This window comes from Pristiophorus japonicus, chromosome 7, assembly GCF_044704955.1.
Source record: "Pristiophorus japonicus isolate sPriJap1 chromosome 7, sPriJap1.hap1, whole genome shotgun sequence".
NCBI lineage: Eukaryota > Metazoa > Chordata > Chondrichthyes > Pristiophoridae > Pristiophorus > Pristiophorus japonicus.
In genome coordinates, this window is record NC_091983.1 from 27166530 (window position 1) to 27186194 (window position 19665).

General features: G+C 42.5%; 1 protein-coding gene across 2 annotated transcripts in view; it reads left to right on the top strand.

Annotated features, from left to right (window-relative positions):
- rab23 (RAB23, member RAS oncogene family) overlaps positions 1–19665 on the top strand; it is a 42143-nt gene that overhangs the window by 14793 nt on the left and 7685 nt on the right. For both annotated transcript variants that reach the window (XM_070884871.1, XM_070884872.1), the window contains exons 2-6: positions 9077–9340; positions 12577–12662; positions 13720–13876; positions 16022–16104; positions 17934–18026. In XM_070884871.1, coding sequence (XP_070740972.1) covers positions 9186–9340; positions 12577–12662; positions 13720–13876; positions 16022–16104; positions 17934–18026 — 574 coding nt within the window. In that variant the 5' untranslated portion in view covers positions 9077–9185. The remainder of the gene's footprint in view (positions 1–9076; positions 9341–12576; positions 12663–13719; positions 13877–16021; positions 16105–17933; positions 18027–19665) is intronic.

The following is a 19665-nucleotide window of genomic DNA, read 5'->3' on the forward strand; positions in this document are numbered from 1 at the left end:
AAATCTGGCAGTGGGTAATCTTGGCACCATGTTTGTTCCCAAGTTGAGATTTTTTTAACTTCATGTCTGGTCTGTTTTCAAGAGCACATTTTTCCGTCTCCTATAACTTGCTTGCTTATCCTTAGCGCTCTCTCTCTGCCCCCTTCCACCACCACACTGCTGCTGAAACCCTAATTCATGCTGTCTTCTGCAAAATTAAGAGATTCTCAAATGCAACTCTCCACTTCCAGCCTTTACAAACTTCAGCTAATACAGGACTCTGTGGTTGGCATCCTATTGATCCTATAGTGCCAACTCATGTCTCTAAGGAGCATCACAAAGCACTGCATGTACAGGGAGTTACTTTGAAGTAAGATGACTATTATGTATTCAGCAAAATCCCACCATCAGCAACAAGATGAAGGAGCAGTTATTCTCTTCTGGTGCTATGGATTAAAGGTCGGCATTCCATGCTCCTCTTTGAATAATGCCATGCGATCTTTGTCCAGCACAACAGATCAAAAGAACCTTGGTTTGGCATCTTATTCGAATCGTGGTACCGCCAACAATGCAACAGTGTCAGCCTACATCATGTCCTTAAGTGAGGCAGTGGGACTTGAGCCCATAGCCCTCTGACTCGGGTGAGAGTGCTACCAACTGAGCAAAACTCCACTGGCTCTTTGTGCCCCAGCAAATCCATTTCTAAGATCCAAGTCTTCAAACCTCTCAATGTCTCCACTGCATCATAGGAATGATTTTTCTCCTGCCATGGTCTGTTCTCTGTTTCCACAGCTCCTTTGACCAGATTACTGCTTATTTTTGCTTCCTCTAGCCCATCATTGGGCTCCTGCCCTCTGGACTTCTCTCAAAAAATCACTTCACTTCTGTGCTGCCATTTCTGTTTTCAAAAACCTCCGATAAACCCTGATTGACCATGCCTATTTTTTCCCCCTTCATCCCCAGAAATGCCCTCCTTATTGTCCTTGTTAAGCACTCTTGAGTATTTCCCTTTCTGTGAAGAGTCCCATGGCCCTTAAGTAGAATATTGGGTTCAAATTTCCCCAACCCCTTTTTCTGGTGCCCTCACTCGAGGTGCGCCGCTTTTGTCCGCCTCCAAGCACGCCGAAAATCTTCCTCCCAATTCTGGCCACTCCCCAGGCTCTCCTCGGTGGTGGCCGAGCATGGCCCAGTGGATTTGGGGTGGAGCCAGGACCCGGCACTGAAAACAATGCCGGGATCTCTGCACATGCGCGCTAGAGTCTGCGCGCATGTGCAGTAGCTCCTGGCAGGCCGAATCTGTGAGTACGTGCTACAGGCTGTGAGGGAGGGGCCCGAAGCACGCCGTCCCTAGCCCTGGTCGAAAGGACTCCCTCATCGGCGGCCCATTGTGTTCCCTAAGGTAGGACTTCTATTTTTTATTATTTACTGATTGATTGATTGTTTATTACTTTGGTCTTGGTGCTTTAGCTGCAGGGTTCCTTCTATTTTTTATTTGTTAATGAATTGCTTATTACTTTTTGTGCTTTGTTTAGTGCTTGGTGCAAATGTACTGTCTTGTTTAGTGCTTGGTGCTTTAAATGTATTTATGCTTCTTTAATGTTGTTGTGAAGGTGTTTAGTGCTTTGCAAGGTCACCTCCCCCCCCCCCCCCCCCCCAAATCTCTGGCTGCCTGTGCTGATTTCTTAAGTCACCGCAAGGTTTTTCTGAATGTACAAGAGTGCCCACTTACGCTGGCCTAAGTTAGTTTGGAGTAACTTTTAGCTGTCTAAACTTGCTTAAATGCCCAAAACAGGCGTAAGTGGCTGGTAACGCCCCCTTTTGGAAAAAAAACAAAACTTAAAAAAAAACCTAACTAACTCACTTACACTGGAGCAAATTAAATGGCCAGAATTGCAACTAAAAAGATAATCCAGAAAAATCAAGTTGCTCAAAAAAAACTGGAGAAACTCCTGGGGAAATTTGGGCTCATTGATTCTTTATTAGTTTAGTTACATGGAGTAGCAGGAAGACAAGGTGTCCCTTTAAAGTTTTGCTATTCAACAAGCTGTCAAATCAACATGTCGAATAAAGATTTCAACTTAATTGAATGGAAACTGCTAAGTATCATGCTTTTGAACTACTGCAATCACTATATTAAGTCCTAAAGGTTAAATATTCTTCCCATTGTATCAATAATGGGAATGGTGACCTGCATCAAAGGGAATACAGTAGAATAGCACAACTTGGAGACCACTAAGTACATTAACATGTTTTTTAAAAAAGCATTTTGGAAAATTTAAATGCACAGCTTGACTGAAGATTAATTTAAAATGAGTGAATGGTAGGCACCCCGGTGGAATCATGAGCACAGCTGTCATTAAAAATAATGTGGATGTAGCAACACTCATTTTCAGACTATTCTGTGAGGACATTACAGACATTCATGGCAATACATACGATAAGAGTGAAGGCCAGAATCTACTCCACGACATTTAAAATTATTTAGAACATCCATTTTGTGAAGAATTTCTGTCGCAAATGTGTGGATTTACGTGCAGCATTTTAATTTAAGAGCAGACGGTGCCTTTCAATACAAAGATGAAAGTCGGATGTTGCGTCTTCTCGAGCATATTGGAAGTTTTCTTCGCTCCACCATTGGCAGCCGTGCCTTCATCTGTCTACGCTCTGGAATTCCCTCAGTAAACCTCTCCGTCTCTCTCCCTTGCTCGTCTCCTCCTTTAAGTCGCTCGTTAAAATCTACCTCTTTGACCAAGCTTTTGGACACCTGTCCTAATATCTCCTTACGTGGCTCAGTGCCAAATTTTGTTCTTGTGAAGCGCCTTGGGATATTTTACGACACTAAAGGTGCTATATAAATGCAAGTTGTTGTCTGAAGACACGGATGATTTTAACCCCGGGAGATTTTCCCGTCGATGTCCTGCAGTCTTCAATTTTAACCAATCAAGAACTGCTTTTGGTGCATTGTAACAAATTACTGTGCACCAGAATTGGCTTTCATTTGTCCAACTTCCGCTTCGAGAAATCGGCAAGAATTTAAAGATCCCGCCCTGTGCTGAGACGGCCCTGTGTGAGGCTGCATTGGGTTATACTTTTTGGTTGAAATTAAATTTACATTTGCTCTGTTTTTGCCCTTCCCCGAGCCCACCAAATGTCCTAGCTATTCCCCATGTCCGAGTCTTGAACCCTTGTCTCTCTCCAGCTTTTCTCCCATTGCCCCTCATGACCTCTCCGAGTCCATCTCATCCATCTCTTGTTCCCTTGATCTCACTCCCATTAAATTGTTGACTACCCAACTTCCTTTCCTGTCCCCCATGCTACTTGACATTGCATATAGTTCCCTCTCTTTAGATACTGTACTCCTCCCTTTAAAAATCAACCTCATCCCCTTCCTCATAACATATTCTGGAGAAAAAACTTGGTCTGTCTCATCCAGTTGGACTGAAATCACAAAAGTTTATTTTTGTTAAAACGATGAGGAGCTCGTGATTTGACGGGACTGGCCTTACTCATCATTCAGAAGACTGTTAGAAACTCTTAATATATGCTATTGTGTCTTAATGCAAGGAGTATCCGCAATAAGGTGGATGAATTAACTGTGCAAATAGAAGTTAACAAATATGATGTGATTGGGATTACGGAGACGTGGCTCCAGGATGATCAGGGCTGGGAACTCAACATCCAGGGGTATTCAACATTCAGGAAGGATAGAATAAAAGGAAAAGGAGGTGGGGTAGCATTGCTGGTTAAAGAGGAGATTAATGCAAAAGTTAGGAAAGACATTAGCTTGGATGATGTGGAATCTATATGGGTAGAGCTGCAGAACACTAAAGGGCAAAAATCGTTAGTGGGAGTTGTGTACAGACCTCCAAACAGTAGTAGTGATGTTGGGGAGGGCATCAAACAGGAAATTAGGAGTGCATGCAATAAAGGTGCAGCAGTTATAATGGGTGACTTTAATATGCACATAGATTGGGCTAGCCAAACTGGAAGCAATACGGTGGAGGAGGATTTCCTGGAATGGTTTTCTAGACCAATATGTCGAGGAACCAACTAGGGGGGAGGCCATCTTAGACTGGGTGTTGTGTAATGAGAGAGGATTAATTAGCAATCTCATTGTGCGAGGCCCCTTGGGGAAGAGTGACCATAATATGGTGGAATTCTGCATTAGGATGGAGAATGAAACAGTTAATTCAGAGACCATGGTCCAGAACTTAAAGAAGGGTAACTTTGAAGGTATGAGGCATGAATTGGCTAAGATAGATTGGCTAATGATACTTAAGGGGTTGACTGTGGATGGGCAATGGCAGACATTTAGAGACCGCATGGATGAATTACAACAATTGTACATTCCTGTCTGGCGTAAAAATAAAAAAGGGAAGGTGGCTCAACCATGGCTATCTAGGGAAATCAGGGATAGTATTAAAGCCAAGGAAATGGCATACAAATTGTCCAGAAATAGCAGCGAACCTGGGGACTGGGAGAAATTTAGAACTCAGCAGAGGAGGACAAAGGGTTTGATTAGGGCAGGGAAAATGGAGTACGAGAAGAAGCTTGCAGGGAACATTAAGGCGGATTGCAAAAGTTTCTATAGATATGTAAAGAGAAAAAGGTTAGTAAAGACAAACGTAGGTCCCCTGCAGTCAGAATCAGGGGAAGTCATAACGGGGAACAAAGAAATGGCAGACCAATTGAACAAGTACTTTGGTTCAGTATTCACTAAGGAGGACACAAACAACCTTCCGGATATAAAAGTGGTCAGAGGGTCTATTAAGGAGGAGGAACTGAGGGAAATCTTTATTAGTCGGGAAATTGTGTTGGGGAAATTGATGGGATTGAAGGCCGATAAATCCCCAGGTCCTGATGGACTGCATCCCAGAGTACTTAAGGAGGTGGCCTTGGAAATAGCGGATGCATTGACAGTCATTTTCCAACATTCCATTGACTCTGGATCAGTTCCTATCGAGTGGAGGGTAGCCAATGTAACCCCACTTTTTAAAAAAGGAGGGAGAGAGAAAGCAGGGAATTATAGACCGGTCAGCCTGACCTCAGTAGTGGGTAAAATGATGGAATCAATTATTAAGGATGTCATAGCAGCGCATTTGGAAAATGGTGACATGATAGGTCCAAGTCAGCATGGATTTGTGAAAGGGAGATCATGCTTGACAAATCTTCTGGAATTTTTTGAGGATGTTTCCAATAAAGTGGACAAAGGAGTACCAGTTGATGTGGTATATTTGGACTTTCAGAAGGCTTTCGACAAGGTCCCACACAGGAGATTAATGTGCAAAGTTAAAGCACATGGGATTGGGGGTAGTGTGCTGACGTGGATTGAGAACTGGTTGTCAGACAGGAAGCAAAGAGTAGGAGTAAATGGGTACTTTTCGGAATGGCAGGCAGTGACTAGTGGGGTACCGCAGGGTTCTGTGCTGGGGCCCCAGCTGTTTACATTGTACATTAATGATTTAGACGAGGGGATTAAATGTAGTATCTCCAAATTTGCGGATGACACTAAGTTGGGTGGCAGTGTGAGCTGCGAGGAGGATGCTATGAGGCTACAGAGTGACTTGGATAGGTTAGGTGAGTGGGCAAATGCGTGGCAGATGAAGTATAATGTGGATAAATGTGAGGTTATCCACTTTGGTGGTAAAAACAGAGAGACAGACTATTATCTGAATGGTGACAGATTAGGAAAAGGGAAGGTGCAACGAGACCTGGGTGTCATGGTACATCAGTCATTGAAGGTTGGCATGCAGGTACAGCAGGCGGTTAAGAAAGCAAATGGCCTTCATAGCGAGGGGATTTGAGTACAGGGGCAGGGAGGTGTTGCTACAGTTGTACAGGGCCTTGGTGAGGCCACACCTGGAGTATTGTGTACAGTTTTGGTCTCCTAACTTGAGGAAGGACATTCTTGCTATTGAGGGAGTGCAGCGAAGATTCACCAGACTGATTCCCGGGATGGTGGGACTGACCTATCAAGAAAGACTGGATCAACTGGGCTTGTATTCACTGGAGTTCAGAAGAGTGAGAGGGGACCTCATAGAAACGTTTAAAATTCTGACGGGTTTGGACAGGTTGGATGCAGGAAGAATGTTTCCAATGTTGGGGAAGTCCAGAACCAGGAGTCACAGTCTAAGGATAAGGGGTAAGCCATTTAGGACCGAGATAAGGAGAAACTTCTTCACCCAGAGAGTGGTGAACCTGTGGAATTCTCTACCACAGGAAGTAGTTGAGGCCAATTCACTAAATATATTCAAAAGGGAGTTAGATGAAGTCCTTACTAGTCGGGGGATCAAGGGGTATGGCGTGAAAGCAGGAAGTGGGTACTGAAGTTTCATGTTCAGCCATGAACTCATTGAATGGCGGTGCAGGCTAGAAGGGCTGAATGGCCTGCTCCTGCACCTATTTTCTATGTTTCTATGTATGATGATGGATTTTTCTAATACTTTTTCAGCACCGTACTCGATATTGCAATGTCATAGAAATTACATAACTTGTCAATGAAACATTATTTACATTGGCAATTTACTTTGCTTTTTGTTTACATTGTGCTGCAAACTTGCTGTTTGATTCAGACCCTGTCATGCTTTTATTTAACAGATATTGGCTCGGATTTTAAGTTGCAAATAACAGTGAGACTATCGGCACTCACCGTTGGTTATGGAGTAAATCGCACAGCAACTTCCGGAGTCCACACATGTGCAGTTAAAGGTGGAAATTTGGAAATTGCTGTCCGAGTTACCATGCTCCTCTACGTCTGCACTATAAGAGTACCTCGCCAATAGACGTGACATTGAAATCAATACAAGGGCGTGACGTTGCTGTAATTACCCACTAGGTGTACACTAAATACACCAGAAAATGTTAGGGCTGGTGCATTCAGGTGTCAGTGATAAGTCAAAATTACTGCCAAACAACCTCTCAAGTCCTGAAAATTACATTTTACAAGTGTGGAGACTCATATCTTCAGAATTTAAATAATGTTGGAGATTTCTTCCTTTTTCTGTCATCTCTTTTATCTTTCTCGCTTAATCCCATCTTTCCCAGTCTTTATTTTGCAATTGGTACATTCTTTAAATATTAATCATTCCTGAGTTATAATTCCTGGTTTAGACACTGGGTGTCTGAGGATTCTGTAATCTGATTGGTTGAAGAGCCTCACTGTTGCTAGGCCTGCTGACACATGCCTCAGATCCCCAATAGAGGGCGCCATGCTCGAACATCCACCTGATGACAACAAGTTTTGTTCAAAAGCTCACGAAAACTCTGGTTAGTTGTTTGGCGAGCAGCATTCTTTCCGCTGACCACAAAATCCGGGTCATTGACTTTACTTTTGCCAATTTCTAATTCCCTTGTCCTCCTCCGTAGGAACTGGATAGTTTTAATTTTAACTTAACTCATACAAACCCTGTTAAACTTTTCCTCATTCCCTTGTTCAGTCCCTTCAACTGTACTAATTCTGCAAAGCAATGTTTCTGTTTTTAAAACCTACCTGCATTCTAGCCCAAAGGTTTCAATGCTTGGTGCTCAATACAATAGTGTATAAAATGATTGTCTCTCTTTGCTCGATTTTGTTCTGCAATTGCAGTTGCATCCTAAAAGAGCACATTGCTAGTAACATTTGGCAACAAATAGCCAGAATGAAAGGCTGTCAAATGGACAGCAAATACAGTAATTTAACAAATTGATAAGTAATGGGGCCCTCATTTAAAACCTCCTCGTGTTTAGAATCCTACGCTTTTATTTTGCCAAATTGACGTTTGCCAGGTGCTCTCATGGCCTAACCAAATAGCTGAGCCACACGGTCCAGGAATTTTCAAGGTCCATGTCAAGTGAATTAATCCAAAGCGGAAGAATGCACGAGGGGAGTGGGACTAATTGGATAGCCGAATGGCCTCCTTCAGTGCTGTATGATTCTATCTCTGCCTGGGCAGCAGTGTGTCTGGTTTTTTGTCAGTACTTGCACATCCTGATGGGCATCCAATCACCTCTGCTGAAGTGTGCATGTATGGATGTCATAGGAGCAGGTGTTACTGTGATTTCCCCCTTGGTTGAATAGCCCGGTGAAACTCCGAGTCACAGTTCACGTGTCAAATCACAGGTGGGCAGGGTGTGTTTCGGTGCCCTTGAAACCGTCCCCCATCAAAGTGGCTGTATTTAGATGAAGAGAGAAGATAACAATGCGAAAAGTACTGTTGCCCTTGCTTTCAGAGGATGCATTATGGATGTCAGTGATTGAATCTTAACTGTGCACTTTACATTTATTCAAATTATAACACCATCAAGCAGAACATGTGAAAAATGCACAACAACATAATCGGCCTTGTTTATGTCAATTTTGTATTAAATGGGGACTTTTTTTTCCAGCTTTTAGAATGGGGAAGACTTTTGGTCACAGAATGACTCAGTGTGTGATTTTACTTTTGGCATAAATGAGTGTAAAGATATGTCTGCAGTATGAGGAAGCGAATTGATCAGAATTTACCACAGTTGAGATTTACATCAAATGTACAGCACAGGAACAGGCCATTCGGCCCAACAGGTCTGTGCCTCGTCCCACTTCTCTCAATCGAACCCTATCAGCATAACCTTATATTCCTTTTTCCCTCGTGTTTATCTAGCTTCCCATTCACTGTCTTTGACGGTCACATTGTATGGCATTTGTCTTAAGTTACCGGTTTAAAAAAAACCATCAAATTGCTGCGCTATGTTCGGATAAGTGTTCCAGATCTTGGTCATGGTTTGGGGAGAAGCTGAGTATAGGTTAGGCATTGCCTGCTCCAGCCGGCAGGCAAAATGAAAGCACAAGTAATCCTGACTGCTCCTGAGCTGGCCCTAAAGCAAGGTTTTCTGGAGAGCAGCTTGACGGTTCTCTTGTCAGCCAGGTAATGATGCGTGTGAGTTATGGAGGGCCCTCTTGAATTTTTCATGACGTGCATAATGCAGTGTCATTTGGTTTGGTTTCATTTCGGCAGGACATCACATCATAGTGTTTAGCAAAAGGTTGCATTTCTTACAGAGACCAAAATGTGCTTGCTGAGAGAATAAACTATTACTTATAAAATACAGAGGTCAAATAACCCTCTTGTCATTGTTGCAGGTTAAAGAACTAGAGCAGGCCTGATTTGCTTCTAACTGCGGGGATTGTGATCAAACGACGGTATCCCTCAACAAGTGTGTGACGGCCGGTCCATACGTGCAATCTAACCATGCTAGAGGAGGATATCGAAGTGGCCATCAAGGTGGTGGTTGTTGGCAATGGGGCTGTTGGTAAATCAAGCATGATACAGCGGTACTGCAAGGGTATTTTCACCAAGGACTACAAGAAAACCATTGGAGTGGATTTCCTGGAAAGACAGATTCAGTGAGTAAAGACCTCTATAATGTAAAGCATTTAGAGTCGATCCGTTGTCCTTTCTGAGGCACTCCAGATATGGGGGGGGGCGGAGGGGGGTGCGGGGAATAGAAAAGCGATGGAAAACTTAGAATCTTATAGCACAGAAGAGGCCTTTAGATCCATCGTACCTGTGCAGGCTCTTTGAAAGAGCTATCCAATTAGTCCCACTTCCCTGCTCTTTCCCCATAGCCCTGTTTTTTTCCCCCCTTCAAGTATGTATCCAGTTCCCTTTTGAAAGTTACTTTTGAATCTGCTTCCACCACCCTTTCATGCAGTGCATTCCAGATCATTACAACTCTGTAAAAAAATTTTAAAAATGTCCTCCCCGCGCCTCTGGTTCTTTTGCCAATTATCTTAAAACTTCTTTCAATGGCACAACTCTTTTAGAGTAAACAAAACAAACATTAGATCGAGTGCCCCCGATCTGGGGGACACTCCAGACACTTATACCTGCCCTCTTTTTTTGTTTTTTGGGGTTTTTTAAAAAAAAAACTTTTTGGGGTTTTTTTTTGTGATTTATTTGGGCAATAAAATCATAAAGTTTACAAGTGCCCCCTACAAAAGGGGAGGGGGACACTAAAAACACCGGCAATTAAAACAAATTAAACTTTAAAACATAAAATCAAATTAAAATTTGGTTGCTGGGGGTGATGATGCATTCCAGTCCCTCCGGTGCCCACCTCTCGCGGAAGGCCGCGAGCGTACCGGTGGACACCGCGTGCTCCATCTCTAGGGACACCCTGGCCCGGATGTACGCGCGGAAGAGAGGCAGGCAGTCAGGCTGAATGACCCCCTCGACCGCCCGCTGCCTGGACTGGCTGATGGCACCCTTGGCCGTGCCCAGGAGCAGTCCTACGAGGAGGCCCTCAGACCTACCCGCTCCCCTCCGCACAGGGTGCCCAAAGATCAGGAGTGTGGGACTGAAGTGCAGCCAGAATTTCAGGAGCAGCCCCTTTAAATAATGGAACAGGGGCTGTAACCTCGTGCATTCTTTCAGTGGCACAACTGGTTAAGGCAGTGAACAGCTGGGCCGTATACACTTGCTGAATCCCAGCTCTGATCCGAAGTCTTTACTGAGTTAGCTGATCTTGGCACCCCTAGGTTAGGAAAGGGCAAGGTGGCCAGGCTTCCTACTCTGACTGATAAGCCTCCAGGCCCTCCTGCTGGAGAAGGACATCTGACCCAGAGAGAGCAAGATTGAGCTTCGCCGTGATTGCCCCTCGTTCTAGTCTACCGACACTCGCAGTTGACATGAAGAAATTCCATTTAGCCCAGATACTGGAGGGTGACCCACAACCCACCCAGGAGGGTGCAGGAAAGAGGAGAAAATGCCGCTGGAAAGAAGGGAGCAATTTCAGGAGATAATAGTATAGGGAAGGGGAGTAAGTTGCTCAGGAAAGCAGGGGGAAAAATGTAAAAGCTAAGAAAGGTGAATTTTGGAGTCGGTTGACTCTGTATTTTGTTTTCCTTGGATTTCTCGATTTAAATTCAGACTAAAAGGACATGAGTTTCCTCTTTCTGCCACTTGTAAGACAATCCTATCTGCAATTATTTCAGCAAGTCTCGACTCAGTTCCTGATGGATGCTGGCCCACAATATAGATATGGCAACACATTGGCAGGAAGTTAACATTCTCTCTCCAGGAAATCTCAGGAAGGCAGAGGGTAGCGAAGGGGAGAACATTTCTTTGGAAAGAAGGGAGGAATTATCTGGGTGTTTGATGTGAATTTCACAGTGGTGCAGAAGAGAGCATACTGGTGAGTTTGGGATTAAAACAGTTTATTGGGACAGAGGAACACAACTCTATAATCTGTGGCCTATGATAAGAACATCAGAATTAGGAGCAGGAGTAGGCCATACAGCTCCTCAACCCCACTCCACATTCAATAAGATCATGGTTGATCTTCGACCTCAACTCCACTTTCCCACCCGATCTCCATATGTGATGTAACTGATTTTTAAATTCTTTTGAGTTGACTCGGGTAGTAAAACTGAAACAACATCTGCCCCATAGACTGACATACAAATCTCTCTGAGCTTCCCAAAAATGCACCAAAAGTAGTTTTAAAAATAAACTTGCACAAGTTCATTTTTTTTTTTAAATGGCTTCCATTTATATTCCTCTGAACTTCCCAAAGTGCTTCTCACTTCCTGAATTACTATTGAAGTTGTTGTGTGAGGAAATGCAGCAACAATGTAAGCACAGCAAGATCCCACAGCAGCAAATGGAATGCTCAACTAGTTTAATTATTTTAGCTGGTGTAAGTTGAAGAAGAACAACTGCCTAGGGCACCTGGAGAACTCCTTGCTCTTTGATCAGTACCACTGTACTTGTTTTGAACTCGACCTGGGCCGAAGTGTTTTAGTACCTGACCTGAAAGATGGCACATCTGACAGTGCAGCAATCCTTCGGCACTACGCTGAATTGTCAGCCTTGCTTAGGTGGCTCTAGCCCCTGTAGCATGGCTTCAACCCATCATCTTCTGGTTCAAAGACCGAGAGTGCTCCTCACTAACCAAGCTGGGAAGGGTAGTAAAATCTTCACGTGGTAATAATGGTACTGCTACATGTTGGCGTTTCAACAAGATATGTTGTGGAGAGAAGGTATATGTATTCCTCAAATAAGGAGATCCCTCACCTGGATTACTAGAGGGACAGTTGAAGGATTATTCACTTGGATTACCCTTGCATATCTACCAGTAGCTGGCAGCAAATTTATTTCTCCCTACCCTCTGAGCTAAAGAGTAATTGTGCGAAGAGATCTTGCAATAAAATGGCTGAGGAGAACAAATTGCATTTCATAAACAGCCCTATAATAAAGCATCAGCTACTAATTGAATAGATATGTTCCTTTTATTGGCAATTACTTTGATCCTGATTAAGCACAAAGTTTCTCAATCTATTAGCCTTTGAAATCAGCCACTGTAATAAACAAGCAAATTAGTGCCTAATGTTGAGGCAAACTATAGAAGACAGTCATAAAATACCAGCCTGAGTCTGTGATGTGGTGATTGTTCTTGTTGATGCCAAACAGCTGCGGTCTTGAGATCAGAGCTGGTTGGATGTGGTGAGCTGTCTGTAATTAAACACGGTTAGACTAAATAAATGTTCCATTAAATGTTCCGCATGGACAGCAATCACAAGCTAATTTCAGGGTTTCAAAGACAAATGATTCCATCTCAAGTATCCCATTTATCTTTCAGAGTTAATGACGAGGATGTCAGATTAATGTTATGGGATACAGCAGGCCAAGAGGAGTTTGATGCCATAACGAAAGCATACTATAGAGGTGAGTCTAGTTAGTCTTCATAAGATACTTTTGTAAGAGGATGCTGCCGGTTAGCATTCTCATCTGGTCTGTGTTTTAACTCGAGTATTTATATCTGTTATAGAATTCTGGGTAAAAATAACTTTTGTAAAAATGCTTTTTGACTGAATAATCTTTTTCACATAAAAGGACCTGTTATAACTTGTGCTTTTATAGGGGGAAATAGTGTATTGCCCATAACTGGCACAGACAGTTCGACAATGTATCATAACAAATAGGAACAGGAGTAGGTCATTCGGCCATTCTGTTAGTGCAGCAGATGAGGGCCTAACAATCGATCCATTGCATACTAAATACAGGGTAGATTCAATAATATGTGCGAAAACATTGCAAGAGCTGGAAAAATAGCAGTTTTAAGTACAACATCAATCTCTGAAAACTGCTTTCACTTATTTAAGCAAATGGGTGCTTTAAATCTGCCATCTCTCATCCCTGCCATTGAAAGGAATGCCACTTAGTTGATATAATATACAGACTTGACTTTGTGGAGCAATCTAGTGAGTTCTTCCTGTTCCTCTATTAAATGTTTGCAAACCCAATACTAAGCTGAGGTTAGTAAATTGTGCTCTAGAATGTTGCACTGTTACCAAGCAAGACGTTCAAGGAAAAAGGTGGTGCTGCTTCTAGTTGTGCAGTGAACTTTTCCCGTACCAATGTGTGGAGGATTCCTTTAAGGAATCTGGAGCAGTTCACATACTTTCACCAAGTATTATTCTCATGGCCCAAGGTGATGATTGCTTTGGTGATGCAATGCAATTCTTCAAGTATTGTGCAAATATATATTGGTGAAGGTTTGTACCTTCACCACACGGACTGCAGTGGTTCAAGAAGGCGGCTCACCACCAAGGGCAATTAGGGCAATAAATACTGGCCTTGGCAGCAATGCCCACATTCCCATGAACAAATTCTTTTTTTAAATTTCAATGGGACAGAATTCAAATTGCTGCAGTTATACGTTGCAATATTCATCAAAGATCAGTCGCAAATCTAATGTGATGGTTTTGGTATTTTATCACAGGTGCTCAGGCATGTGTGCTGGTATTCTCCACCACTGATAGAGAGTCTTTTGAGGCTATCCCAAGCTGGAAGGAGAAAGTCGAGGCTGAAGTCGGAGATATCCCTACGGTCCTGGTACAGAACAAAATAGACCTCCTGGATGAAACTGTACTTAAAAAGTATGCGGATAATGTTGGGCTGCTTTCTTTTTTTTTGTTTCGTTGCTTTAAACGGCAGATAACACACACACTCATTTGTAGTAATGCAGGATCAGGTCTTTATTGAAACCTCATACTATCCACAACAAATATGAGTGAACAAGTCTTTTCATACTACACAAAACCAGTATGAGAGCTGCTGAGACACACACTTCACAAAACCAGTGTGAGCAAAAGCTGTTTTTGAGACACACACCATCCGATTCCAGTGTGAGCTCCTTCTGTTCCCTCACACTTCTTGTACTAATTTTCACCTTTGATCACTACATTCCATGCATGCTACCAATAAATCATGGTGCATCAAAGATACATACAAATGGCAACAGAATAACAACATAAACTAAACAACCAGGAACTCAACTCTTCCAATTGCTTTATTGCCGCAATAAAACTGTCCCTTCCCTAAACAGATATAGCTGAATGACTCTTACACATCCTATTATTGTCTATCCCCTGAAGACATCCTTCCCCAAAATCCTCCTGGCCAATTTGCAACCCATGCTCAGCAAAAAGCTGTTTTAACTTTTAACCCATCATGTGCTGGTCTCACAGACTACGCCGAAAGAATAACGAGGTATTCGGGTAATACGGACTTTCGCTCTCACAGATAATAGTTTTATTCAATTTAAATTGACTGGTGTTGTAAATTGTTGGTTACACTTAAATATATACAATAACAGTTTGCATTTATATAAGCGCATTTAATGTAGTTAAACATCCTAAGGCGCTTCATTGGAGCACTTTCAAACAAAATTTTACATCGAGCACATAAAGGGATGTTCGGACAGGTGGCCAAAAGCTTTATTAAAGAGGCAGGTTTTAAGCAGCATCTTAAAGGAGGACAGATGAGGTTTAGGGAGGAAATTCCGCAGCTGAAGTCACGGCCGCCAATAATGGAACGAAGAAAATCAGTGATCTGCAAGAGGTTTGAATTGGAGGAGCGCAAAGATTTCGGATACAAAATGCCATGAGGACATTCTGCAGAGTTCTTAATCTGTAACCTGAGGTCAGTGGTATGGCGGAGGGGAAAAGAGAGAGATTCGAAAGGTGAATGGAAAAACGCAATACTGTAGAACTACAGGTAATGTCAACTGGGATAATTTGCGTGTAGACCAAGAGCGTTGCTAGGCACTGGGTGAATATTGTTAATGCATAAGCTGGGCTTCTTATACTGTGATGGTTTTGCTCTGCACCACTGCCACAGTTAAAAGTATAAATGCAGCATAACCTAGTCCCTCAAGGAGGGAGTCTCTGTTCAACTTCACTGATGCAGAAAAGGAGACTGAAATTTATGAGACAAAGCTGCTTGCAGTTGTAAAATTGGAAAGGTTATAATGGTAGAAGTTGGGAGTCATGATCATGATTTGTAACATGTTGCCTTTATTATAGAAAGGTATTTTGGATCCAGCAAGCAGTAGAAAGTTTTGGTTTAAGCCATTTGCTACACAAGCCAAATAAAGAAGATTCACTCTTTGACAATTCCATTCTTGCTTGTAGCTCATTTTCGCAAATACTCGCTGAGCGAGAGAGAGACTTGAGATTAATTGACATTGAATGGTTAAAATCCAAGTCCAAGAATCAGGAGGGGGGACAGAAGGGATAGCTCAGTACGTTATGTGAAAAGAACCAAAGCTCACCATTGACCAGAAAGAGAATGGGATTGCAGAGTTTTAGACAATGGAGACAAAGATTTGCACTCTGAAAAGCTCATTTTTATGAACTATTTGGATAGAATTTGTCTTATCTAGGATAAGCCGAAGGGGGGAGAGCAAGTAACAACAGGACACCAACATAGGAACAGGAGGAGGCCATTCAGCCCCTCAAGTCTTTTCCACCATTCAATTAGATCATGGCTGACCTGTGTCTTAACTCCATTGACCCACCTTGGTTCCACAACCCTTGCCAAACATAATTCTACTAATCTCAGTTTTGACATTTTCAATTGACCCCCAGCCTCAGCAGCTGTTTAGGGAACAGTTCCAGATTCCCACTACCCTTTGTGTGAAGAAGTGTTTCCTGACATCAGCAACCTCAGCAGTGCTAAAGTACATCTTCAAAAAAAACAGAGTGCTAATGTCTGTGTTTTTCTTCTGTTTTGAAATGTAGTGAAGAGGCAGAGGGTCTAGCTAAAAAACTGAAGCTAAGGTTTTATCGGGCTTCTGTGAAGGAGGATCTTAATGTGAATGAAGGTGAGTGTACATAGTGGATCTTTTCTGTCCAATCTTGCATTTTCTCATTATTTTAGTATTTGTTTTTGCAATTGAAAACTTTGCCTTGATAACATTGGACCTGTACCACAATTGGCTTACGTTAATTATAGATTACCTCATAGAAATTTGGACAACACTGGAGTAGTGGCTGTGTTACTGGACTAGTATTCCAGAGGCCCGGACTAATAACTCTGAGACCATGAGTTCAAATCCCACCGTGGCAGTTTGAAAATTTGAATCCAATTAAAACAAAATCAGGAAATAAAAAGCTATTATCAATAAAAATGACCATGAATCTGTTGGGTTCTCATTTCATAGGAAAACAAATCCAACTGGTTCACGAATGTCTTTCAGGGAAGGAAACCTACCATCCTTCCTTGAAGAGGCAATCTATGTTGTACCCTGATTGGTGCAATCTCAGATTATATTTCCATAGGACCAGCAAAATTGAAACCCATACAGTATTTAACCATGTAACCTATGTTTATTTAATAATCAGTGCTTATTCCTTTAGTCTTCATTCCTAGAAATTTGTTCCAAAACAATTTTAGAAAAGAAAAGGTCATTTTACATTTTATTTACATAGTATTTGCAGCAGCATTAAATCATACAGCACAAAAGGAGGGCATTCGGCCCATCGTGCATATGCCGGCTTTTTGAAAGAGTGATCCAATTAGACCCACTATCGCACCCCTTACTTTGTTAGTAACATTTAATATAAATACCACTAATGTGTTAGTAACATTTGATTTAATTACAGAGATGAGCCTATTTGGATCGTATGCATTACAGGTCTCGAGACAGCTTGATAACGGCACTGGGACTGAGGGTATGCGGTCCTTCCAATGTTGTTTTTGGATGGATGGTGTGTGGTGTTGCAGCTCTCTTACTTGCTACTTATGGAGATTCATTGAAGCTTTCATGGGGAGAATTGGCTGTTTTGGATGACCTTGGTGCTGGGTCCTGATAACTAGGTCGGTGGTGGCTGTGCATCACCTGGAAGATCGGAGAGAGGGGAGTACTAAGGGTGGCCATATCTGCTCCTTTGTTGGATGGGGAATGGGGAGTTGTGGCTGTTGGATGCTATCAAGTTTTTGGGGGACCACTGGAGGGCAGAATCCCAGCCAGTATTTTCATGCTCGCTATTTCTGATCTGGGAATATATACATTGGGGGTCTTTAGCATTATGCATCAGTATAGCTGGAGCTGCATTGAATAGGTCTGGGAGATCACAACACGATTGAGGAGTTTGAGTAGCAGTAACTTCAGCTTGGAAACATGGGCTTTGTAGAAGCCCAACATGAGTGCTCCTTGGATCTTGTTGGCTATGGCTGGATTGTCCAGTGTCTGATCCTGCCTGAGACAGCTAGAGGAAAGGACGGTGTGCTAATTCTACTGCTTGAAAATAAATCGCAAAATGCTGCATTTTACGGCATATATCAAGCATTTTGTACCTGGTTACATACCAGGTGATTTATTGTGCAACTATATTCACATTTATATTGTGTTTAATACTTTTGGGTTAAGTGCGTATATTGATCGGAAAAATTAAAAAACATGAATTTTGCACTAATAAGTGCACTGTGCAAATTTCAATAAGAAACATCATTTCTTTCAGAATGCTTTTGCAGTTTTTGGATGCATTAATATGACGTTTTTCCACACAGTCAAAATAAATCATTGTTTCAGTATCTCTAGAAGGGGTTTGCAACAAAATAGTCTCCGTCAAGTTAGATACAGTGTATAAAATAATGACGTTAGAAAACGTAGACAGAAGATCCAAGTTCAAGTTTATTTTGTCTCCACAGTTTTCAAATATCTGGCTGATAAGTACCTTCAGCGACTCAAACAGCAAACCACTGAAGAACAGGAACAAGTGCACACGACAAGCAACCGCATAGGTACCTTGTGCCTCATTAGCTTGTACAAAAATATCTGAGTTGTGATATTTTAAAAGTTTCTGACAATCTCAAGTGCCGTATTGATCTGAGCTGTCGAAGGGTTTCAGTGTTTAAAAAGGAACTATCTGAGACCGGGTGCTGCAGTAGGTTAGACTATAACCTTCCATCTGGAACTTCAATTCAAATCGAGGAATGAAAGTCTGCTCTCGCTGTTGATTGTAAGGGTCCTATACAAAACCAACCAGTTTTTTTGTGGGCAACCCTTCTGAAAACGCTCTACCCCAGGAAATATCTAACCCACAGCTTCCTCTCTCTCGGTCCTCTCTGCACCATGACACGATTGCATTTGTTGACTTCCTCAACAGCTCCAATGCCTCTGCCGTTGATGCCCTCATCCCTTCCAAATACCTCAGTCACGCATAAGAACATAAGAAATAGGAACAGGGGTGGGCCATACTGTCCCTCGAGTCTGCTCCGCCATTCAATAAGATCATAGCTGATCTGATCATGGACTCAGCTGCACCTCCCTGCCCACTCCCCTTATTCCCTTATCGTTTAGGAAACTGTGTATTTCTGTCTTAAATTTATTCAATGTCCCAGCTTCCACAGCTCTTGAGGCAGCAAATTCCACAGATTTACAACCCTCTGAGAGAAGAAATTTCTCCCCATCTCTGTTTTAAATGGGCGGCCCCTTATTCTAAGATCATGCCCTCTAGTTCTCGTCTCCAATGTTACCCTGGTACAACCCCCACCTCTGCAGTTAGTTGCCTGGTTGTTCACTGCCAGATCTGAATGATTCACCTCAAACAATAGAAATAATTTAAACTATATAGTGCCTTTCATGACCTCAAAACATCCCAAAGTGCTTTGCAGGCAGTGAAGTATTTTTGAAGTGCAGTCACTGATGTAATGTCAGAAACACAGCAGCCAATTTGCACACAGCAAGCTCCCACAAGCAGCAATGTGATAATGACCAGGTGATCTGTAGTTTAGTGATGTTGATTGAGGGATAAATATTGGCCAGTACCCTGGGGAGGACTCGCCTCCTCCTACTCAAAATTCTGTTATGTGTTCTTTTTACTTCTACCTGAGACAGCAAATCACTTTAACATCTCTGAAAGAAGGCGCCTCCCTCAGTACTGCACTGGGAGTGTCAGCTCAAGTCTGTAAGAATGGGACTTGAACTCACAATCTTCTGACACAGGCGAGAGTGTTACCCACTGAGCCACAGCTGACACAATATCAATCCTCATCCCTCCACAGCCAAATCCTCCAACTCTAGGTCACCTAGAAAATGTCAACACTGATATTGATAGATTTTTTTTAGGCAAATGTATTCAGGGTTACGGAACCAAGGCAGGTAGATGGAGTTAAGATACATTCAGCTTTGATCTAATTGAATGGCAGGAGAAGGTCGAGGGGCTGAATGGCCGACTCCTGTTCCTATGTTCTTATTTAATATAAACTAAGCTGCCTTTCCTGCTCCATCAACAAGGAGTAGAAGCAGGAAGATTAAGGGAAACAGAGAAATAGCGGAGACTTTGAACAAATATTTTGTATCGGTCTTCACAGTAGAAGGCACTAAAAACATCCCAATAATGGATAATCAAGGGGCTATTCGCAGGGTGGGGGGGGGCTG